Source organism: Bos indicus x Bos taurus, chromosome 3 (assembly GCF_003369695.1).
Source record: "Bos indicus x Bos taurus breed Angus x Brahman F1 hybrid chromosome 3, Bos_hybrid_MaternalHap_v2.0, whole genome shotgun sequence".
NCBI lineage: Eukaryota > Metazoa > Chordata > Mammalia > Artiodactyla > Bovidae > Bos > Bos indicus x Bos taurus.
Window position 1 is genome coordinate 34,240,391 of NC_040078.1, and position 24,194 is coordinate 34,264,584.

Below are 24,194 nucleotides of genomic sequence, written 5' to 3' on the forward strand. Positions count from 1 at the left end.
CCACCCAGACCTACTAAATTAGCTTTTCCAGTGGATAAGACCCTAGGAGTTGGCCTTTTCTATTTGATTCTTTCGTACCTTCAATTGCAACAAGGAGCTAATACCAAAAGCTTGAACCAATCTCTTCATCAAAGCATGGGGATAAGAGGGGTGTTTGGAGTACCCTGGTATACCGTCTGGACCTGTAAGGGCTCTGCCTGGTTCAGATAAGAGAAATGCGTCAGAAAGGCCTTTACACCTGAGAGTCCTGACATTAGCACAGTCTCTCACCACCAACCCCAGAGATCAAGTTCCATAGTCACCCTCTTCAGCCATCCTGCTGCTGCTGCTAAGTCGCTTCAGTCATGTCCAACTCTGCGACCCCATAGACAGCAGCCCACCAGGCTCCCCCATCCCTGGGATTCTCCAGGCAAGAACACTGGAGTGGGTTGCCATTTCCTTCTCCAATGCATGAAAGTGAAAGTGAAGTCACTCAGTCGTGTCCGACTCCTAGCGACCCCATGGACTGCAGCTTACCAGGCTCCTCCGTCCATGGGATTTTCCAGGCAAGAGTACTGGAGTGGGTTGCCATTGCCTTCTCCCTTCAGCCATCCTAGCTCTTGATAAAACAGTTTTCCTGGATCCCAAGTGGGTCTACAAGTTGTCCTGGCCCTCAGTCCCAATATAAGTTGCAAAGATGAGTTCTGGGCTTCTGTCCCACGACCCTAGGTAGTAACACAGACTCCCAGGATCCTATTGGCTGCCCCCAATTTGAGGGCCAAAGGAGAAAAATGAGTAAGGAGCTCATTCTTTGAACCATGCTCATTGGTTTCCTTCAAAGAGGGGAAAGGGGGGATGTGGAAACTTGCTACTTTCTACTCAGCTTTGCTATGAACCTAAAACTGCTCTTTTAAAGTCTACTTAAATATATATATATATACATATATATTCACATAAAATATATATTCACAGAGGAGATGCCAGCTTCTGGAAATGAGAAAGGGAGAGTACAATAGGAAATCTGATCTATCCGCTGTACTGCATGGAAGGTGTAAGTGATGGTCTAGTGAGCCTAGAAATCACACAGGACCTTTAGCATGTAACTAACACCTACTGTGCGCTGGCCACTTTCATACACTTTTACCATTTTATCCTCAACATGATCTTGGCATCGTCATGCCTTGTTTCATAGCCCAGGGACCTAAGGTTCAGAGTCCATGATTTCCCCGGGACCGCCTAGCAGAGGAATAAGGAGCAGAGCCAGGGTCACACTCAAGTCCTCTGACCCCAGGCCCCTGACTCCCCTCTTACAACTGCTGCCTCTCGTTTACTCGTACTTTTATCTCATAGGCAAGGGAGCTTTGAAAGGGTTAAGTGCTGGCCCAACCTAAAAATAGCTTACATTTATCGAGCACTTAGTTGGCTACACACCGCTAAGCACTTCACACAGATTACCTCTTTGAATGCTCACAACAGCCCTAAGACTGTTACCTCCATTTCACAGATGAGGAAACAGACCTAAGAGAGACTTGTTACAAGGCACAGCCAATTGGTGATGAAGCCAAAGTGAGTTGGGGGTCTAGCTCCAGGAATTGGAGGTCTGGCTCCAGGGTGCAGACTTTGCCTTCCACTTCCATAGGGCAGGTGGGTGGGGTGGAAAGGAGAGGATGGGGCCCCTTCCTGTGGACTCAGACACCCTTGGATGAACTGGAGATCAGGAGATGAGATGTCGCCCAGTCCTCCCCCCAGAAGCCAGAGTTCCCATGTGAATGGTCTGAGCAGGGAGGGGCTGTTTGAAGCTCAAGCGCTCCTCTCCCTCCCCAGTGCTGTGTGAGAGGTGTCGTCTCTCTCCCAAGATAACAGGGCCACTGGGCCCTCCTCCTGCAGCTATTCCGGGCTGTGATCTGCTTCCCCTCTTCCTCTAGCCCCTGCTTCATCCCTCATGGGAGTCAGTGGGTGAGAACAGGACAGCCCAGTTACATGACCCTGGGGAGGCCAGGCTGGAGAGCAGGTGCTCAGCCCCTCCCTCACCATCATCAGTGAAAATCTTCCCCTGGAGCCCAGCCTCTGGGTGGCCCAGCATGGAGGCAGCCACAGCTCCGGAGGCAGCCTTGAGACCCACACTGAAGGTGAAAGAAGCCAGCCCAGCAGATGCTGATGGACCTCAGGCTTCACCCCGGCGGGGGACCGGCAGCCCCCTTTCCCAGCTCCTGCCCCCCATAGAAGGTGACTGGTGGGGAGGGGGTAGGCCGGGCAATGGGTGTTGTCCGTGGGTTTTGCAGAGCTAAATGCTTTCATGGGATGGGGACTTAGGATGGAGGAACATCCACAGGAACCCCCACCCCCTCTTTGATGGACTCTTGCTGCTCAACTGCCTCTGCTGGGTTTTTGCTTTTTACCTGAGAAGCCAGTGAATGGTGTTTGTGATACGCTACAGTAACTAATACTGATAGGCTTATATTTTTACCTTTAAAATGTGTCAGTCACAGGGACTAGGAAGACCTGATATATTACTAACATCAGTCAGGGAGGGAAAGAAGGGTGAGATTGTATCCATCTGGACCAGGAGAAGAGGGAAACGAAAAGCTTGGAGCCACCGGGAGGCTGAGTGCTGAACAGATGTGACACTCTGGCCCTCAACAGGGCCAGGAGTCCGAGACCTATCCCAATACCCCCACCGGCTCCCACGGGAAACTCTAGCCTCTCCTAACCCGAGCGCCACAGAACCAGAGACCTTCGAAGAGAAGCATTCTAAGGCTCCTTTTCTGTGGTCTCTGTGAGCCTCTCATCAAAGAGGTGTTTTTTGATCTAAGAGGTGGTGGGTGCCTTGACCAGCCCTGAAATTCCCTGCAGCCCTGCTGCCCACTCCACACCTGGCCCTGGCCCCACAACTGGCCTCTGTAGCTAAGAGACTTCTTAGCTCCCATTGCTGAGTGGCTCCCATTGCTCCTGGCTCAGCCAACCAAGGGAGACTGGTTTTTGCCCTCTCCTGCAAAGAAACACTGAAAAATGTTCCCTGTACAAAGTCCCCACTTGTGGCCCCTTGAAGCCCTAAGTGCAGAGGATGCAAAGACCACAAATGAGACAGCGTGGAATGCCAGGATAGGGAGATGAAGAAAAGACAGGGTCTAGACTCAATTCCCAGGGCCGCCTCCAGCAGCTCCGTGGACCTTGGTGAAGTCAATGGACTTCAGGGCTTCAATTACTCTCTATAAAATGGTGATTATTAGTATCTACCTGATAAGGTAGTTGAAAGGATTGTTGAGATAATCCAAAGTGCTTTTGAAGAGGCCAAATGAAGATGTGAATAGATAATGTATTATTTCCAAGTCAGGAGTAAAGGCTGAGTTCTACCTGCAAACAGGGTTGTGGTGGGAAAGTCCACAGCCTCTATCATCCTATGGAAGACAATGGGTCTTCAGAAGCTGTTTGAATGTCAATGGCCCAGAGCCAACTGAGTTTACCCCCATTAAAAAAGAGATGAAGAGAGCAGAAGTTATTGGAAACATGTTAGGTTGGAATGGTCTTGAGGCAGAAAGCCAGTTTTGTCCCCCAAAAGGCCCAGGGAATAAGCCAGGGTGAGGGAGGGAGAGAGCCAGGACTTCTGACTCCTTGACCACTGTCTCTACAAAGCCCTGGGAGAGGGTGCTCATCCCCTGATACTTACCCCTCCGGCCACAGGGTGGATGCTGTGGGCTGTCAGCTCCTGACAGCCCCAGCCCATAAGTGAGGCCTGAAGGACCACATTCTTGTGTGTGGTCTCACCCACGGGCATCCCAGAGGCCCCTGACAGTAAAGCCTCCTGGTGACACTGTGCGAAGTGTTTGCATCTGTTACCCATTTGGAAAAAGAGTTCAAATGCTAGCTCTGTCCTGTGACCCTAGGCAAGTCAATCCACCCCTTTGGGCTTCCATCTGTCATCTGTAAATTGAGAGGTAGAATTAAATCAGAATTCTGAACCCTTTGCTGGATATGGATCCCTAGGAAAACCTAATGAAAGCTGTGGGCTCTTGCTTCAAGAAAAATACTCAACAAAGCTCAGGGAGTTCACAGAATTACTGAAGTCTATCCAGAGGTCTTTAAGGGGTGCCATGGTGCTGGCCTGGATGGCCCCCAAGTTCCCTATGAGCGCCAAGGACTTCTCCTTCCTCTTAATGCCTCCTCTTTCTCATAGGGAGTTCTATGGGACCTAGAGAGGCACAAAAGTGAGCATGTGAGCACATGTGAAATAGAACAGGCGTCAAAATATTTGCAACATCAAAATAAACTGCAACTGGCCAACACTGAGCTTTTAGTCAAGAAAGTGCTCTCCATGGCTAAGTAAGTAAGTGGAAGTAGGACGCTGGCACTGGGAAAGCATCCTTTATCACTCTCAGCACACGTGGAGGCACGGTGTCCTGAAGGCCACACTGGGTAGGGGCCAGAGGAGAGCGTTCATGATAGTGAGAGGCCTGCTTCCCTGGTGGCTCAGTGGTAAAGAATCTGCCTGCCTGCCAATGCAGGAGACACGGTCTGATCCCCGGTCAGGGAAGATCCCCCATGCTGTGGAGCAACTAAGCCCATGCCCCACAGCTATTGAGCCTGTGCTCCAAAACCCCGGGGGCTACAACTACTGAGCTCATGAGCCATAACTACTGAAGCCCGTGCGCCCTAGAGCCCGTGCTTAGCAACAAGAGAAGCCACCGCAATGAGAAGGCCAAGCACTGTCAACTACAGAGTAGTCCCCGCTCTCTGCAACTAGAGAAAAGTCTCTGCAACAACCAAGACCCAGCACAGCCACAAATAAATAAATACATAAAAATTTAAAATAATAATAATAAGAGGCCACGGGACAGGCTGCATCCTGACACGGAGAAGACGGGACCCTGAGCCCCAGAGGGAGGGCCCGTCTGTAGACCTCAGCTCGATCGCTCCCTGCTGACCCTGGGCCCTCTTTCAGTCTGGGCCGCTCTGTGTCCTCACGCTCAGGAAGCTGCATGCCTAGCCTTGAAGCAACCATCCTCCCTGCCACTCTCCCTTCCTATCCTCTTTCTTCCTTCTACAAATATTTATTTTGTATCTATTATGTGCCAGGCACTGTTAGAAAAATGCACAAAATAGGCAAAAATAATTTCCTTGTAGAGATTACATTCTATGTAAGGAGACAGATAATAAATAAGCAAATAAAATGTATAAATAATGATAAAGTGCTGTGCTGAAAAATAAGACAAAGAAGATAGAAAATGCTGGTATGGGAAGAGTGCTTGCTGGTTTTTGGGTTTTTTTTTTTAATAAGTTTGTCTTTTTTTTCCCATTATTTTTTAAAGATCTATTTATTTATTTATTTTATTTTTTGGCTGTGGTGGGTCTTAACTGCTGTCCTTGGGCTTTCTCTAGTTACAGTGAGCCGGGGCTACTCTTCATTGCAGAGCTCAGGCTTCTCATTACATTGGCTTCTCTTGGTGCAGAGCACGGGCTCTGGGGTACACGGGCCTCAGTAGTTGTGGCTTGAGGGCTCTAGAGTACTGGCTCAGTGGTTGTGGCACACAGGCTTAGTTGCTTTGGGGCATGTGGGATCTTTCTGGACCTGGGATTGAGCTCGTGTCCCCTGCATTGTCAGGCAGATTCTTATACACTGCGCCACCAGGAAAGTCCACTTGCGGTTTTTTTTTTTCCTAATTTTATTTTATTTTTAAACTTTACATAATTGTATTAGTTTTGCCACTTGCGGTTTTTAAACAGGATATTCAGTGAAAGCCTTGTTAATAAGGTGATTTGAGCAGCAACTTGAGATGAGAGACCAGTGCATGCAGATAATTGAGGAGAAGGTTTTCCAAGGCGAGAGAACAGTAAGTGCGAATGCCCTGAGGCAGGACTGCGCCTCATGGACTGGGGTTGCAGTGGCAGAAGCAGAGTGAGGGAGAGAACGTCAGGTTTGGAGTCCTCAAGGTAGCAGGACCATTGTGAATACCGGTTCCAACTATGAGACAGAGGGGCAGCCAGTGTAGGTTTTAAAACTTTTCTGGCTGCTAAGAATAGGCTGTGTTGTTGTTGTTCAGTCGCTAGGTCATGTCCAGTCCTTTGCAACCCCATGCACTGCAGCATACCAGGCTTCCCTGTCCTTCACAATCTCCCAGATAGGCTACAGGCAAGCCTTAGACACTAGCAAGATCATCAATTACAGTGAAGATTTGGGAGAAGGTATGGAAGTTTTAGAAGAGGAGGATGTGCAACAGTCACCCGGGAGAATAGGAGACTGAAGGAATTAGGGAAGTCTGGCAGAAATGCCAGTGTCTATTTAGAGGTAGTGGCCATCCATTTAAATTGCCTTTTTTTTTTTTTTTTTTTTTTTAATGGCTGCAATGGGTCTTTGTTGCTACACACGGGTTTTCTCTAGTTGTGTTGTGAGGGCTTCTCACTGAGGTGGCTTCTCTTGTTGCGGAGCATGGCTCTAGGCATGAGGGTTTCAGTAGTGTGGTGGGTGGGCTCAGTAGTTGCGGCTTGCGCCTTAGTTGCCCTGAAGTATGTGGAATCTTCCCAGATCAGGGATCAAGGCATTGCCCCCTGCTTTGGTGGGCAGATTCTTAACCACTGGGCCACCAGGGAAGTCCTGGCCATCAATTTAAAGTCAGCATGGTTTTGTAATATTTTCCCCAGCCATGCTGGGCTATACGGATGCAGGCACCAAGGGCATGGTAGTTAACTGGGGCTGGGTGTTATTAGGATGTGGAAAGGATTAGGGATTTGAGTGGGTATGCAAGGAGTGAATCTGATGACAACCGTGGAGTCTAAGCTGGGTGAGAAAGAAAATGATAACATTGAGAAGGGTGATGGAGAGTGCAGGGGTGGGAGGATAATGGATCAGAGGTCTCGGTGGGCTGAAGGGTCGCTGCTGGTGAAGCACTAGAGGGAGAGGGTTGGAGGGATGGATAGGTGGTGCTGAGAGTGGGCTGCTTGAAATTCAGATTCTAGAGTGGCTAGACTCCATTCTATTGGCCTAGACAATGACTAAAGGAAGCAAGGGCTGAAGCAGGGGAGGATGAAATCTTTGGAGGAGGGGTAGGCAAGGCTGTGAGGTGGCCCTGCAGGACCTGGAAGGCTGGGTGTTGAGATGTCCAAGAATCTTGACTTCAGCTGTGTTGGAGAGAGTGACACTGAGTCAGTATTACCGTCATCAGCATGAGAAGAGGGTGACAGAGTCTTCTCTTCAGAGAAGTGTAAGATGCATGTTATATCCTGTGGATCAACTAATGTTTCTCTAAGAAATGCTGGTACTTTTTGGGTCCATGGAAATCTTTGGAGTGACTGGAAGCCGTAGCTTGCCTTGTGGATTTGCTCTTTCAGTAACCACTTACTCACACAGGCCTGTGCATACACATGCCCTCATAGTCTTACACTCACACACACTCACGCTCATGTACACTTCACTCTTTCAGTGTGTCCATCTTGTTCCCTCACTCTCCAGACCATAATTAAGCCCATCATTCTGAACTGCACAGTCCTTAGGGAATCACTGAAGGAAAGTCGTTAGCCATGTGAAACCAAATTAAGTGAGATGTTGACAGTTAATTCCCATGAACAGAGAAGGAAACTTCAGCAGGTTTCAGTAGAATTAGGAGGGATTCTCTTTTTTCTTTTTCTTTTCTTTCTTTTTTGTTTTTTTGGCCGAACTGCATGGCATGTGGGACCCTAGTTCCCTGACCAGGGATCAAACTCATGCCCACTGCATTAGAAGCATGGAGTCCTAGCCACTGGATCACCAGGGAAGTCAGAAGAGATTTTCTATTCAAGAGGAGTCAAGATCTCTGGACTTTAAGTAGCTTCCTTCTCCACTAATTTGGGTTTTTTTCTAATTAATTAATTAATTTGGCTATATCAGGTCTTAGCTGTGGCACGAGGGATCTTTGGTTGCAGCACGCAGACCCTCTAGTTGCGGCTCTTGGACTCAGTTGCTCTGTGGCATGTGTGATCTTCCCCAACCAGGGGTCAAACCCATGTCCCCTGCATTGCAAGGTTGATTCTTAACTATTGGACTACCAGGGAAGTCCCCTTTCTCCACTAATTTGTAAGACAGTATTCTGTCTGAGGAAAATTCAGTGCTAGGAGCAACACAGCTCAGAAGCCAAGGGCTCTCACGGCACTTTTCAAAATGCCTTTTTCCTTAGACTCGTGAAGGGAGAAAACCACACTGCCACTGTCTCAGAACTGGTCTCAGGAAACCAAGGTTGTGTTTCAGGGTGGTAATCTTTGGTGCACATCCCTCCTGGCATCTGAGGAGGAGAAAGACCTTGGGTAGCAGGAAAAGCCAGGTTTCTCCAAGGTCAGTACAATTAACACCTCGCCTGACTGTGGATGTGTGAAAAGAAAGGCCCCAGATGAGCCCTGCTATTAACATTCTTAGCAAGGGTCAGATTGCTCTCTTTTGCTGGGCAAACCAAATGCTGGGGTGCGCTGGGAAGGGCTTGCTGCAGCCCAGACACCTGGAGCTGTCACACACTCCTCTGCCACCTCCTGCACTTTGTCAGCAGCTTTAGACTAAAGTCCATCCTCTGCCCTCCCTCCCTCTAGAGCTGGGAGATTGCTGAGAGCAGAATCTTCGCCTGCTCGTCCTCAGACCTGGAACATTCTTGTCACTTAAGTTTGTCCCCTCTTGATCCATCCTCTTGTGAGGGAACCCCATTTCATTTTTTTTTTCCTCATGTGGACCATTTTAAAAGTCTTTATTGAATTGGTTGCAGTATTGCTTCTGGGTTAAGTTTTTGTTTTCTTTTTTATGTTTTGGGTTTTGGGCCCCAAGGCATGTGAGATCTTAGCTCCCTGAGCAGGGATTGAACTCACACCCTCTGCTTTGGAAGGTGAAGTCTTAACCACTTAACCAGGAAAATCCCAAGGTCCCTCCTAACTCAGAGATTCTATGAGCAGTACAAGGGACATCAGAGCTGGCTTCTCCCTAGCCCTCTGCCCAGCAAGGGTGAGGGGTTCGCTCCCCACCCAGCAGTGGGGAAGCAAGGCCAACAAGATGAGGTTTTGAGCCTCCTTTTCAATTGCCACCCTCTTTTTTCAGAAAACCCTAAAGTCATATCCGCCTGTTCTCAACTCCTTGGTCGCTTGCCAAGATGGCCACAGGAGAGGAACACATCACACAACACTTCTTCTGTTCTTCATGCCCCTCCTCCACCCAAACCGCCAAAGTCGAACAGAGGGCAGCCGAGCGGAGCGGGGTCATTCATCTGCCGGGGCTCTGAGCTGCCCAGTCCTTGCTGAGGCTCCAGGCCCTGAGCCACGTGGGTGGGACAGCACTCAGAACACGGCCCTGCCCCCAGCCTCGCCGTACCACTCAGTCCCTGTGCGTTGGTGCAGAGGGGTGAGGCACAGCCTAAGACAGCACAAGCCAGGTTGAAATGTAAGCCGCTCGGTGAAAAAGGAAACTAGGCAAATAAAATGGACAGCGTGCACCAAACATTTCTGTCTATATTCATCTACAAAGCCCAAGGAACCTCGTGATGGTGATGGGGGTGGAGTGTGGGAGTGAAGTTCCTGGTCTCTGAGCAAGGCCTACAAACTGAGGGGTAGGAAGAGCTTTGTAGAACCTTTGTTTTATTTTCAACTCCACCATTCCAATTCTGCATTATGTAATGTACATTTTAAACAGTTCTATTTGTAAGTAAACATACATGTATTGGGGTGAATGTTAAGGAATGTATTTACAGGGACATGTATGTTATCATAAAGGCTGGAATCTGCTATCAAGCTGCTATCTGCTGGAGAAAGGAGGAGAAAGGGGAGCTCTAGAAGCCTGGAAAACAGAGTAGATTTCAGCCAGGACCCCAAGGGAACCCATCCTCCAACCTTATTCCTGAGCATCTCCTGTCTTCGTCCTGGAAGCCAATAAACATAATTTAATCTCTCTTTCACTGGAACAGCCTGGAAGATCAAGGGGGTGGGGTGAGCAATGGACCTAATCTTTCTGAGATTCTGATTGTACAAAGTGATCTTCCACAGACTGGAAGACACTACACAGGCCCCTGAACAGGGTGGCCTCGAAGAGGAAGGGACCCAGGAACCAGGTCCCCCCACAGTGACGTCAGCGCTGTCCTGGTGGGTTCAGAGTGTTGACTACCCCTGGGTCTGGCCCCAAACTGGGAAGTGGGGCTGATACTTGGGGGCCAGGATTGACACTGAAAGTGGCCTTGATAAAGGGAGTGTTGTTGAGGACAAATGTAGAAAAGGAGTGGAAAGACAAACCACTCAGGCTAGACTGGTCCCTGCACAAACAAAATATCTCAGTTGACGAAAAGTCGGTGGTGGAAAGTTACAGATTAAAAGAGGTAGGAGTCAGGCTCACCCTTCAGTGCTCTTTCTGCCTATACTTTAACACTCTCTCTCGGATCCTTCAGCTGGTTGCTTATCCCTAAATCTCACTGAGACAACGGTGCCGTCTTCTCATTCCCTGAGGGAGGGCTGAGTTGGCTGAGTGTTGCCTGGGTCACCCGCCTATGGAACACAACTCGATGCAGCATCCACATCCTCTAAACTCTCCTCTTCCCACTACAGGAAGCTCACCTCCCCCCTCTTCTCTATCTTTCCATCATTCAGAGCACCCCAAGATCTGGCTACCTCGGGCCCTCAGGCAGACCTACATCAGGAAGGTTGGAGATACCGTGAACCTTCTAATCCCATTCCAGGTGATCATACCAGGCCCACGTTGAGTCCATGACCAGAGCCAGGCCAGGGTTTTGATTTGGAAACAAAAACCAAGAGTTCTGCTAGTCGGGGGCAGCCATCCTGGCCTTGAATGGAGGGTGCATGTTCCCCAAAGTTTGAGGTGGCCCTTTCATCGGCAATCCTGAGGGGGGTTGGGATCAGGTCAGGTCAGGCCAGGCACGCCTAGGGGATGCTGCAAGGCTAATCCACACCCTTCAGTCAGCAGAGATCTGAGAGCTCTCAGCTTGTGGGGCTCTCAAGAGTCTGGCGGGCATCCCAGGTGGCTCAGTGGTAAAGAACCCACCTGCCAATGCAGGAGATGCAGGAGACGGGTTCGATTTCTGCATCAGGAAGATTCCCTGGAAGAGAAAATGGCAACCCACTCCAGTATTCTTGCCTGGAAAATCTCGTGGACAGAGGAGTCTGGCAGGCTGCAGGCTATGGGATCACAAAGAGTCAGACATGACTGAGTGACTGAGCACAAGAGTCTGGGCAGCTATTGTTAGTCCCAGCTCCCCTGAGTGTCCATGACCTAGACTCCCAGAGGGTGGGAGATGCAAAGCCCTTTCTCATGACCCTGAGACTGTTGCCTAGAGATGCAAGTCCCCTGGGACAGTTCATCAAGCTCTCACTCAAAGAATTTGCAGCTGTGAGTCAAGTCACCATGTGGACCTGGTGGATCTGACCCTTACTGCAGCTGGGAGGGGCGAGGGGCCTCTCGGGGCCACTCACAGTCATCTCCCTATTTCTCAGGGCAAACCCAAACCTCAAGCCATCTGGACGCGTGATGGCTGTGCCTTGGACACCAGTCGTGTGAGTGTGCGGAATGGGGAGCGGGACTCTATCCTCTTCATCAGAGAGGCCCAGCGTGCTGACTCGGGTCGCTACCAGCTCAGTGTGCAGCTGGGCGGGCTGGAGGCCACCGCCACCATTGACATCCTGGTGATTGGTACTGTGGGGGCAATGGGAGACTGGGTGGTCCTCGGGGCTCCCACTCCAGCCTGAATGGGATCTTCACAGAGAGCTGGGGAAGCGGGACTGTGGGGCGCAGTGGAAGGTGGAGGGACAGCTGGCATAGCAGAAGCCCCTCCTGGAGTGATGTCATGGCATGAGCGGTGTGTCATGCCCACAGTCATGCTTGGCCCTTTCAGAGAGGCCGGGCCCTCCTCAGAGCATCAAGTTGGTGGATGTCTGGGGCTCCAGCGCTACCCTGGAGTGGACTCCTCCCCAAGACACGGGCAATGCAGCCCTCCTGGGATACACGGTGCAGAAGGCTGACACCAAATCTGGGGTGAGGCCTGGCTGGGAGAGAGGGAGGGAGGAATACAAACCTCCTGGAATGGGGCTCTGGTGACTCCATGCGGTTGGCTGGGGATCAGTGAATTCCCTGAACAGGGGTCTCACTCCCTGTGTGTTGTGGGGAACCTGCAGCTGTGGTTCACTGTGCTGGAGCGCTGTCGCCGCGCCAGCTGCACGGTCCCCAACCTCATCGTCGGCAACTCCTACGCATTTCGAGTCTTTGCTGAGAACCAGTGCGGGCTCAGCGAGAATGCCCCCGTCACTGCTGACCTGGCCCACATCCAGAAAGCAGGTAAGGCACCACCAGGACTCAAAGCTGTGAGGAGTTAAGGAGAAAGAGTTGGAGAGGGATGGGGCCCTCAGGCATTTGTTGCTCCCCTCAGCTACTGTTTACAGGACCGAGGGCTTTGCCCAGCGAGATTTCTCTGAAGCCCCGAAGTTCACCCAGCCCCTGGCAGACTGCACTACAGTCATGGGCTACGACACCCAGCTCTTCTGCTGCGTCCGTGCCTCCCCCAAGGTGAGCAGGGAGGTCTGTGCATGGCTGGCCTGTGTTACTTTCTGCCTGCTGAGGAACATTGTAACCAAAACATTTATTCCTGTCACCTTCACAGCATGTTAGGTAGGAACTGTCAGAGCACTGGGGCTCAAGACAGGCCGATGGGGATAATGTTTCCAGTTTGCCTTTTTAATGTTTGTTCCTCATACATGAAGATGTCACTTAATGTTGCTGCTGCTGGTGCTAAGTCGCTTCAGTTGTGTCCAACTCTGTGTGACCCCGTGGACTGCAGCCTACCAGGCTCCTCCGTCCATGGGATTTTCCAGGCAAGAGTACTAGAGTGGGTTGCCTTCTCTGGTCATTTAATGACCTGCTAGCAACTGGGCACGAGGTTCCAAGCTGTCTCTCTGGTAGGGGCGATGGAGTTGTGTTGGTATCTTCTTACTCTCCCCCCTCATCTTTATCTTCCAGCCGAAGATCTTCTGGCTGAAGAACAAGATGGATATCCAGGGCAACCCCAAGTACAGAGCCCTTACTCACCTGGGAATCTGCTCCCTGGAAATCCGCAAGCCTGGCCCCTTTGATGGCGGCATCTACACCTGCAAGGCGGTTAACCCCCTGGGGGAGGCATCCGTGGACTGTCGGGTGGATGTGAAAGGTAAGGGCAGACCTGTCACCTTAGGGTGCAAGCACCTCCTCACTCCTTAGGTGGAAAATCTGAGGGCAGAGACACAAGCCTAGAAGGAGAAGGGCTTGGGTGGCTTCCCCTTCAGGCCTTCTCATCACTGTCGTCATCAGGATGTATCTGAGGAGCCGTCTTTATTATCCACTCTTTCATTTTTCTCCATCGTAATTCTGTAATTTAGGAAGAATCATTATTTCCGCTTTGCAAAGGAGAGACCTGAAGCACAGGGAGGTGACTGGTCAGTTTACTCTGGATTTCCAGTGTTGGGTAGTTGAGGAGTTGTCACTGTGGCGGAAAGAGGCCAAGACTCCTGGACCTCACCCAGATTGTTTTCATTCAACTGTACAATCTTCTGACTCAATCCCAGAGAGCTGCAGCTCTTTGTTGGGCATTTAGACTTTCATCTCCAGTTGTTAAACAGAAATACTGCATAGTCTCTCTACCTCTTTTCAAGCATTCACTTATTTATCCATTCCTGTCACCTTGCTCAGATCACCATCATTACATTTATTTTTAATTTTATTTTTATTTATTTGGCTGTGCCAGCAGGATCTTCCATCTTCATTGCGGCATGCAGGATCTTTAGTTGTGACATGTGGGATCCAGTTGCCAGACCAGGGATCAAAACCAAGCAGCCTGCATTGGGAGTGTGGAGGCTTAACCACTGGACCACTAGGAAGTCCCCATCATTGCATTTAGAATATTGTTTATAATGATCTATTTACTGATCTGTTTCCCCATAAACTATGAGGACTTTGAGGGCAGAGACCATCTTATTGGCCTTTGTCCCCCAGTGTTTAGCCCAGTTTATGACACACAGTGGGCCCTTTCTAAGTGCATGCAGCGTGAATCAGAGCTGAACAGGCCATTACATGTCCTATTCTTCCCTCTGCATAGATTCCTAATTAGCTCCATAGACTTCTCCCAGACCTGAAAGTATATCCCTTGTTGATGTTCTCAAAGGTGTCCCAGAGATTTCTGAGATGTTAACAATGAGAAATGTCTGAATTCTTGCAGCTCCTAATTGAGGCACCCTAAGCGGAAATGGGTAACTCTGAGGAAGGTAAGGAAAGAGGGACAGGGGGTCTGAGTGGAGGATTTTATGTTTATGGTTAGTGTTGTTGAATCTGGGACAAATATGTATTCCTGACCTTTCAACCACACACTCACTGGCAACCACTTTTTTTAATAGTTTAATGTATTTTAATAGCAAACATAGCCAGAAGGCAGACAACATTACATACATGTACTTGCATGTAGGGCAACTCAGAAAAGTATACTGAATGGATGGAATCTACTGTATAATTAAAATGCTATAAACAGCATTTAGTTGAAGTCAATAAGAAATTTGCTTGTTTTAAAAAATCCAAATGCTGGCATTGTCCAGAAAAATTTAACTGGTTTATTTATTTATTCTCTTTCACTTTTATTTTTTGAATTATGGAAGTATGATAGCACATTTACAGGAGACTTGGAAAATACAGAACAAAGTTACATATAGTTCCACTATGACAGGTTTATTTATTACTGTTATAAAGTTGAACTGCTGAATCTTGTTTACTGAAACATTTTGACTTGCATTAATGCTTTATGGTCCCACATTTATCTTAAAAATTCACACAGAAATGAAAACGGAGAAACTACCAGTACCTGATTTCTGTCCCCCATTTTTCCACTTGCAAACATATACTTAGGTACCTTTTGACTCAATAGAAAAAAAGTAATGTTTAGAACTACCAATAGCAGGAAGAAGAGAATTTCTTTTTTAAAGAATGAAATGTATCCATCACAGTGCATTCTTAAGTAGGTTCTCCACGTTTGTGGTGCTAGCTGGATGTCTTTGATATAATTGTTACACGTTTGGCAAGAATAACACAAAGGTTGATATTTTCAAAAAGGCCGACCAGATAGGCCTAGTTTGCCTCCTGTGAAGCACAAATAGCTGCACTCTAGAGGCTCAGATCTGTTTTGAGGTCCTGGGCAATTTTCTGCACCAGACGCAGAAAGGGAAATTTGCTCATCTAATGACTTCTGCTGCTGCTGCTGCTGCTAAGTTGCTTCAGTTGCTTCCGACTCTGTGCAACCCCACAGACGGCAGCCCACCAGGCTCCCCGTCCCTGGGATTCTCCTGCTGCTAATGACGCCTAATTTCACGGAGTGCCAACAGTACCAGTCCTGCTAACAATGAGGTTTCTTTACCCCTCCAGTAGAGGGCGCAGCTTTTGTAGCCAGTTGCTTTACCAGCCATGGATTTGAAGGCAGTCTTGAGTCACCCTATAGAGACTTCCTTAATTATGCCCCCTTCTCCTTGGCTGGAGCTCTTTGAGCTAGAGGCAGTGCTAGCATTTGAGAGAGATGGCAGAGCAGCTGCCACTGTGTACACAATTCTTTTCTTTTAACCACTTTTCTTGTAAGTGAATAAATACTATCATCCATGTGGAGGAAATTTACTATAGACGAGGTCTACTTTTGTCTCAGCCTCCATCTATCTGTACTCCTCAAGCTGATGTTAGGAATTAAACTTAATGGTCTTCTGAAGAAGAGTAATACCATCTACCTAATTATAAGGGGGGGGGATGGGGGGATCTGTGGGAAGGAGTGAACAGGTGCTGTAAGGAAAGGCATCAAGGAAACAGTCAGGAGTGGAGGATGGTGGAGGTCACGGCCTCCACCTCCTCACGGCAGAAAAAGAGAGAAGATGTTCCTGTCAATAAGTGTTTCCACCAGAGTATGTTAAGCATGATGAAAAACAGATTAGTTTGCTTGCTTTTTGCTTTGAAGCATTGGGATTCCTTCCCTTCCAAGAGAAGAAAACCAGTTATCCTTTTATGTCAATAATCATTGAACATGTGGGTTATGCGGTCCCAAGCAGCACATTATTGACAAAGGGCAACTTAGATTGTCATGTTGAACTTGACAGCTCCTTCAAGACTCTACATCATTCACAGTAGAAATGTTGTGTACAAGCTGATGTGGAAAGGAAGCTCATGAGAAAATTAAAGAGAACTGGTTCCCAACGTCTCCTCTGACTTGCAGCTCCTGGCTGATGAAACCCTCGAGTGAATTCCATCCCAGAAGCCATTTATTTAAGCCTCTCACTGCTCTATAGCAAATGAAAACCCTGAGGGATGCATTAAAATGCAAACTTCTCAGGAGAGCTCTCTCTGCCAGTTGGCTTGCACAGTCAGTTCTCTCGCCATCCCTCAGTTCCCTCTCTGCGTTAAGGTTGAGGTTAATGACATTGTGTTGGTGTTATCCTTGTTACTGTTAGTGGCCCTTTCCCATCTCTCCCAGTCAGTGCCAGCAACGAAGCAGGGTAAATGGAGAATTCAGAGCACAGGATGCAGAGAATGTGAATGGGTTGCCTCAGCAGCCTTGATGCACTCTGGCTGTTGGCTGTTATGGCCACAACATACCCTCTCTTTTCTGTGCCTCCAGGAAGCCTGTGGCGAGACTGTGTTCTTAAGAAGCTCCAGCACAGTGTCTGTTTGGACTAATCTAAATAAAAGTGTGGCTCCTCAGTGCAAAAGTGTCCATCTGTTTGAGGCTTTCTATATAGAAAACCACTGAGAAAATTGCAATCCTTTAGCCAGCCTTATGGAATCTCTGGACCCTCAAGCCTCCTCTTTCTCTTCCTATAGCCATGTTCTCTTCCACAGAGATCCCTAACACTGTCCTTTTCTCTAGACAGTCATGACAACGCTATACAGTATCGGGTGCTCAAAGGGATGTTAAAGATGACCTGCCCTCTTCCTCTCTGCGCTTTCCAGTGTAAGTTGGAAAACTGGATGCAATTCTATCATAGAGAAACAGACAACAGGATACATGAATACACACATAGCTAATTAAAGACAGAGCACTAAAACCTGAGGGCTGGGACACAGTGAAGAAAGTGAAGCAGAGCCTAAATAAGCCCTAGAGAAAGAATAAAGGTGATGTGCTCTTGCTTACATGTTTTCATTTCTATAACAAATAACATACTGAAGGCATTCTGTGGTGGAATCTGCAGAAGATAGCGATAATTCCTCCCATCCTGGTATGGGCATGGTGCTCTTCCCATCCAGAATTGGAGTCTGTTTCTTTCCCCTTGAATCTGGCTGACCAGGTGACCTGTTTTGACTGAAAGAACATAGTGGAGGTGATGCTATGCCAGTTGAGAGGTCTACTAGTTTCTGTTTGTGCTTTTGGAAGTCATTGTGTACGTAACTGACCGGCTTCCCAGCCAATCATGTGCACAATTAAAGAATTGTCATGTTCCCAATTAAAGAATCTCATCATAGACTGCTGAATTATGGGAGGCCCATGAAGGACAACCAAGAATCCCAGCTGACAGCCAGCACCAGCGCCCTAGACATGTGGGGCCACCTTGGAGCCTGCAGCTCTAGACAAATCCAACCTACTCCTTGTGTAAAGACAAGCTGTCCTTGAACAGTCCAGCAAAACATGAGCAGATGAATAGTTGCTGTTGTTTCAAACCACTAAATGTACACATTAATACATGATTGAAACAGCCTTCTATGCATGAAGCTCTGAAGGCTTTATCTCTTTTAATCTTCATTTTACAAATGAGTTGAAGCTTATAAAATGCTCTAAGTTATGCAGCTGGAAAGTAGAAGCTCTAGGATTTGAACCAGGTCTGTTTGACTTAAAGCTTTCCATATTTCTTCTCATCTCTTTCACCTAAGGACCCCCACTGTTTGGGTGGGTCTGGGTTGGAATCATGGGTTTAAGAAAGAAAACATTCCTAGAAGACAGTAAATATAAGGCAAAGTTTTGAGAAAGGAAGGGATCTATTTAGGCCAAGTATGAAGAGCTTTTCTGTTTAGACTAAACACTTACTTTCAGTTGAGACCAAGTATCTATTCCAGCCTTTCTCAACTGCAGTTCTATGAGAATTAAGTTCCAATGTCCCAAGGCATTCCTTGCATGTGATAAATTAACTTCTTCCTATGCATCCAGGATGTCACTAGTTATCTAGCATCCTTGGGACAACTGAGAAAACAGTCACACTAACCATATGTAGGGTCTAATGCACTTGCCTAGAATGTTGGGAGGACCGTTAAGGAGCAGGGGCCAGAGTCCAAAGCCAGCCAGTCCTGTACATAATGACTAAGAGGCTTGCCTGCATCCAAGGAGAACCGTACTGGAATCCTAAATTTTTCATTTATGCATTCAACACCATGCTCGAAGTACCTTCTGAACTAAGGCTTACTGTGTGCCTGGGAGGGAGTATGATTTCTTCATTAATTGATCTCTTCATTACTTATCCAAAATCTTTAATACCTATTCATACATATCATTTTGGGGTTGACCTGAGAGGGTCACATATTTCCCAGATTAGAGGTATTTAATGCTGAGTGAAGAATTCTTGTGCCTGGAATCTACATTTTCTGCTTTCATTGTCATTCTGATGGAAAAGAAAATAGATCCATTGCTTATTTCTCTACAACAGCTTTCAAAATCATAATTTGGTGATAGAAAATTGGAAATGAGTTTCCTTAGGAGGAATTAACTCCCAACTTTCTAAAACTGTCTCCTTCACTTACCTGAAGGTGGGTGAAGAATTTCCTTACTCAGGCTGCTCCTAGGGGAAAAAGGAAGGCAGTTAATTAACAGCTTCTTTCCCTCTGATCTCCACTTTGCCACAACCTGCCTGGAGAGAAGGAAGCTACTGGCTTTGGTTTTCTTACCTCTAAAGAGTCTGAACCCTGCAAGCAACCAAAATTCCACCTTCACCAGGAACCCAAGGCAAAAGAGGCAATCCTCTTGTCTCAGCTCTTCCTCACATAAACTTGCAAGTTCTGGGTTTCCCCATCCTTTCCCTTTATCACACTACTAAACTCCAAGGCTCCTTCCTTCCTGTGGTATTTCTTACAATAACATCTCACTCTTGCAAACCTCACCACCTCAACTTTACAGCTAAAAACTGATTAGTAAACAAAAAGCCTATAAATAGCCAAAATAGTGGTCATAAACTCTGGAGACTGAACTTTCAGGCTCTTTATTAATGGGAGAACTCTTTAACCATCTTTTGGGGACTTTTAATTTCAAAATTTTATATTTCTGAGAAGCTCTATTAACGGATGGCCCAGTCTATTCACAGGCAACCCTTGGAAGCAACAAAGAAAATCCCTAACAAGTAGGCTTAAACTTTTTACAACACAGCTTTTAATTTAGAGGAAGCCAGTTACAAATATTACCCTCAAAAGCTCTTAAGGCACACGGTATAAAACTCGATATTCATAATTATTCTCCTAACCATGTACTGTGACGATCACAATCCTCTTATATAAGCGAGGGGTCAAATATAAGCTCAGAGAGGTCAAATGTACTCAATATTCTTATCAACAGGGGAGCCACGGTTGAATCTGAACCCAAATCTCCCTGTCTGAAAAACCCGTTGTTTTCTTCACACCGTGAATGGCTCAGGATCCGAATGTTTTTGCCCAAAAAGCCCGTGGAGATGCACTTCTTAGAGAACCTCAATATTCTTAAAATATAAATGTTTAGCTGCTTCCGTAAATTTGGAAAAATGTCAACTGAGGGATCGGGCTCACACGGCGCTTCCGAACGGAGTGAGCTTAAGAAAACGAATTTCCCCAAGCAGAGTATTAATTTCACCGCTTAAAAGCTCAGCTCTGAGCCGATGGAGAAGGAGGGGGCGAAGAAGAGAGTGCGACAGGGCGCGAGGCCCTCGCTCATTGGGCCGTTCCCACGCGCGCCGCCGCGAGGTCCAGGCTGCTGGAGGGAATCCAAGCAAAATTTCCCGGGCACGAGCGCGCGCTCGCGGTCTCCCCGCCTTGGCCCTCCGGATGGAGTCTTTCTCAGAACGGCTTTCCTCTATGCCCCACCTGCAGACTTCCGGCCGACTGCCCCTCCGCCGCCCCGCCTCAGGAGGGCGTGGGGATGCTGGCATCCACCAATCATTGAGCGCGTGTGGGGGGAGTGGGTGGGACCTGAGAGATTCGAAAGGAGCCCCGCCCCCTCGGAGCTGATTCCCGGGACTAGGTTGTGGAAGGAAAGCACCTTCCACCGGAGGTGAGGCGGATCTTAAACTGAAAACTGAGGGTGGCCTGCAGAAGAGGTGTGGATGCGGTGCTTCGGGGAGTAGAAAGGTGGCTTGGGGAGAGGAAGAACCCGGAGGATGGTGGCGGGGAGGAAAATGGGGCGCATAGACCGCTCCAGCGGTAGGAGGTTGGGTCGCAGAGGGGCGGGGGCCAGTGTGTGGAGGGAGATGGGAGTGCGGGACAATCTGCCCGTACATGCCCGGGTGGTAGCAGAGGTAGTTTACAGGGGCAAGTCCTACTGCGGGAACGCTTGCTTTACCTTCACGATTATTCCCAACCCTTGGCTTGCACCCGGAGTCTAGCTGGGAGGCCTTGGGCAGGATGGAGACGTGAGGAAAGGTGTTTTCTCTCCAGCTCAGGTGTCTGAGCTGACTCTTTCCTGCTTTCTGGAACATGGAAGATTTAGAAGAAGGTAAGGAAACGCTGGAGGGAAGAATGGGACCCTGTGATTGAGAGCCATGTTGGGGACCCAAAGCTGGCATTCCTTCTTTCCTCCCCTACAGATGTAAAGTTTATAGCGGATGAGACCTTGGACTTTGGGGGGCTGTCACCATCGGACAGGTAGTAGATGCCTTATCCTGTTTACTTTTTTCTCACAATGATTATTTCTAACCCCTTACTGCTGAATTATTGGCCTCAGGTCTGGATTGGTCATTTAACAAGGTTGGGTGCACTGGAGCTTCTGGGTGGCTGGGTGACTAGGGCCCTGTGACACTGCTGGGGATGGGGGGAGTGATAAGCTGGAATGAGATTTCAGGGTGTTAAGAAGAAGAGTAAGTGGATTTGTGGCATCTTCACCCGGCATAATTTCCAATGTCAGTAAGCATGGAAGGCCTCGTAGAACCAGGAGTTTCATCACTTAGATCTCACGGCCAGTATGGGCTTCAGGGTTTGCACTTGTGTTCTTGGCTCTGCTGTGGGGGTTTTGCCCAGTCCCCCTTGCAGTCTTCTCCCGTGGGCATGATGCCTGCTTTGTTTTCTGTCTCAGTCGAGAGGAAGAAGATGTAGCGGTGTTGGTGACTCCAGAGAAACCCCTCCGACGAGGCCTCTCCCATCGAAGTGACCCAAATGCAGTGGCCCCCACTCCCCAAGGTCTGAGGCTCAGCTTAGGCCCCCTCAGTCCGGAGAAGCTGGAAGAAATCCTCCATGAAGCCAACCGGCTGGCAGCTCAGCTGGAACAGTGTGCCCTGAAGGAGCGGGAGAACACAGGCGAGGGCTCAGGGCCTCGAAGGGTGAAGCCCAGCCCTCGGCGGGAGACCTTTGTGCTCAAGGACAGTCCTGTCCGAGACCTGCTGCCCACCGTGAGCTCTTTGGCTCGGAGCACCCCCTCTCCAAGCAGCCTGACACCCCGACTCCGGAGCAGTGATAGGAAGGGGTCCATCAGGGCTCTTCGAGCAACATCTGGAAAGAAGCCCTCCAGTGTGAAGAGGGTGAGTTGAGAGGGCTTGGCTTAGATGTGTGCCTCCGACACTGTGCATGACCCAGTACAGGCATTTTTCTTGTTGGTAAGATAGTCAATTTCTACCTTGCAGAATTGTTGGAATTAAACGAGGTGCCATAAGCAAGGCACGTACCACAGCATCTGTGTATAAGCTCTGTAATGTCTGTAATAAGCTCTCAATAAATGGCGCTGGTGGTGACGCTGCTGTTGTTGGCAGCTAACTTCTGCTCTTCTTGCTGGGATCTAGGAAACTCTCCACCTCTGTCCCTGAGTCAGCCAGCAGAACAGATTCTTTTTCCACTCTAGTCCTTTTTCTCCCTCTGTGTGTTTCAGGAGTCGCCCACATGCAATCTGTTCCCTGCCTCCAAAAGCCCAGCGTCCTCCCCTCTTGCCCGATCAGCTCCTCCGGTCCGGGGAAAAGCTGGGCCCAGTGGGAGAGCGACAGCAAGTGAGAAGACCTGGGCAGTGAAGCTGTGGGTGGGTGGGTGTGGGGAGTGGGGAGGATGTGGTGCGAACCCTGAAATTCCTCTGCTTCTCTCACCAGGCCCACCTACCCCTGTCAGACCAGTCTTGGCCCCACAGCCTCCTGCCGGCAGCTCTCAGCGCCCGTCTCGGCCCCAGGGAGCAGCTGCTAAACCTTCCAGTCGACTGCCTGTTCCCTCAGCCGTTCCCAAGCCTGGCAACAGGATGCCACTCGCCAGCCGGAGTGTCCCATCCAGCAAAGGTGCCCCTCCTTCAGATTCCCTGTCAGCTCGGAAAGGACTTCCAAGACCAAGTGCGGCAGGACACAGAGGTGAGGAAGAACAGACAAGAATAAGAAATCAGAAGGAATAATATTTGCCCTTGCCCAGCATGCACGCATTCTCCCAGTTGGTCACAGCGACTCTTCCACCCTCATTATAGCTGTGTCTGGAGATGGGGAGACTGAGTTAAGGAGAGGATGTGGGCCTGAGCAAAGCGTTCAAGCCTTGGTTTTCGAATACCTTATGATTTTTACCTTGGGGAAGAAAGACACTATCCCAGACTCAGTCTGCCTTGACTGCACTATTTCTTTTTGAGAAGGTCGCTTGAACTCTCTGCTAACTCATGTCTTTTGTTGACTCCCATCAAGTTCCTGTTTCTCAACGACCAAATCTTCCCATCTCTGGTGCTGGTCGCAGCAATCTGCAGCCTCCCAGGAAAGTTGCTGTCCCAGGATCTACCAGGTAAGACACTGAGATGCTGTCTCTTTCTTCCTTATCATCTGCGCTTCCGAGCTGTTTTGCCCATCAGCCCCAAATCCCATGAGGCAAGGTGGGCAGGAGGAGGGAGCCTCGAGGGGCACGCAGTCCCATTGCTTCCTACCCTGAGGAACTTGAATTCAGCTGGTGACAGATGGGCTTGTGAAAGAAGGGCAATTTAAAGCAGTTCCTCCTTCTGTCTCCTTAGGTAAAGGGATCAGGACAGCCAGCAAGAATTCAGTAGCAAACCACTACAGCCACTGCCTGGACTCACCTCTGTTCGGTTTCCCAAGCCTTCTCCTTGGAAGCAGGCCTGATTCTAGCAGATCTGGCCCAGGGATAGAAGAAAGAGCTGCCACCCCAGCTGGTGCTTCAGGACTAGAGACTGTGGGAGATGGGGTGGATTAGGGTTGAGCTGGAGGGGAATCAAACTCTCTGAGTTGAAACTAGACAGGGAAAAGAGGTTGCCTCCCAGTGGTGAAGTTCACACAGAGAAAATAAGAAATGCTGGAGAGTGTTTGTCCTCATTCACCCCCACTCTGGTATCCTGGTCCAGTTTGATTTTTTTCCTGGGCTTTGGTTCACTGGACATTTACATGTGAATGGCCTCTGTGGCCAACCTCCCTGTTCTCCGAGGAGCAGGCCTCCAGAATCACATCCTCTCCTGGACTCAGGCCTGTTTGGAGAGGCAGAGGCAGGCATCTGGTCTCCAGAACTTGTTTCCTGTGGATTCTGTGACTCCTAATGGGCCAGTTTATAATAAGCTTACTCCATCAGTCTGCATTTTTTCCTAAAATAAAATGCATATATTTTTATATTCTGTGTACATGTGGAAGTAAATACTCCTCCAGTTTCTAACAGATTTGGAGTAAACTCCTGTGTAATTTCAATGTGGGAGCCAGGATGGGTTTCCCCGGCTGGGGTCTGAATAGGCCCGAGGGCCTTGAGATTCCAGCTCATCAGGCAATGAGTAGCCCCCTTGCTGGCATTCAGTGGGAACAGGCTGCCTCTTCCCAGGCATTTCCAGGCTTCTTATGTTATTAGTGGGTCCAGATCAACTTAAGTATAGTTTAATTCACAGTATGTGAGCCTATCAAACCAGGGTCTTGGTAAATTATTTATATCCTAAATGTGGGTGTCTTTTCCTGGTAAGAGAATAGAGCTGCCTTGGAGCTGAGCATCTTGTCTGCTGTACTTCAAGGACGAGGGAGCCCTTGGGTGGGTACTCTGGTGTTCAGGTTTGCTGGTTGTCTCAGGGAGAAGATATGATCACCTCCTCCTGTTATGCCTCACATCTTTAGAATTGTTGGTGTTCTCCTTT

At 48.7% G+C, this 24,194-nt stretch overlaps 2 protein-coding genes and 1 long non-coding RNA gene across 12 annotated transcripts; 2 read left to right on the top strand and 1 right to left on the bottom strand.

The window, feature by feature from the left end:
• The first annotated feature begins 1,836 nt into the window (after positions 1-1,836).
• Positions 1,837-16,674, top strand: MYBPHL (myosin binding protein H like). Its single transcript, XM_027536302.1, has 8 exons — positions 1,837-2,205; positions 10,555-10,643; positions 11,416-11,611; positions 11,814-11,953; positions 12,094-12,253; positions 12,345-12,481; positions 12,932-13,118; positions 14,163-16,674. The coding sequence occupies exons 1-8, from the start codon at positions 2,061-2,063 to the stop codon at positions 14,171-14,173; spliced, it is 1,065 nt and encodes a 354-aa protein (XP_027392103.1). The 5' UTR covers positions 1,837-2,060; the 3' UTR covers positions 14,174-16,674.
• Positions 16,675-19,995, bottom strand: LOC113889521. Its single transcript, XR_003510280.1, has 3 exons — positions 18,836-19,995; positions 18,692-18,729; positions 16,675-17,264 (listed from the first exon to the last, which is right to left on the bottom strand). It is a non-coding gene; the product is annotated as an uncharacterized LOC113889521 (long non-coding RNA).
• A 99-nt stretch (positions 19,996-20,094) lies between these two features.
• Positions 20,095-23,688, top strand: PSRC1 (proline and serine rich coiled-coil 1). Of its 10 annotated transcripts, none has more exons than XM_027536294.1 (8): positions 20,095-20,183; positions 20,567-20,624; positions 20,716-20,773; positions 21,201-21,642; positions 21,987-22,101; positions 22,198-22,446; positions 22,765-22,858; positions 23,082-23,688. In XM_027536294.1, exons 2-8 carry the CDS (start codon positions 20,606-20,608, stop codon positions 23,083-23,085), a joined length of 981 nt encoding a protein of 326 aa, XP_027392095.1. In that variant the 5' UTR covers positions 20,095-20,183; positions 20,567-20,605; the 3' UTR covers positions 23,086-23,688. The 10 variants fall into 10 exon arrangements, with proteins under 10 accessions (XP_027392095.1, XP_027392093.1, XP_027392099.1 ...); XM_027536292.1 differs by having other exon boundaries at positions 20,121-20,183; positions 20,515-20,624; XM_027536298.1 differs by having other exon boundaries at positions 20,127-20,183; positions 20,572-20,624.
• The last annotated feature ends 506 nt before the right edge of the window (positions 23,689-24,194 follow it).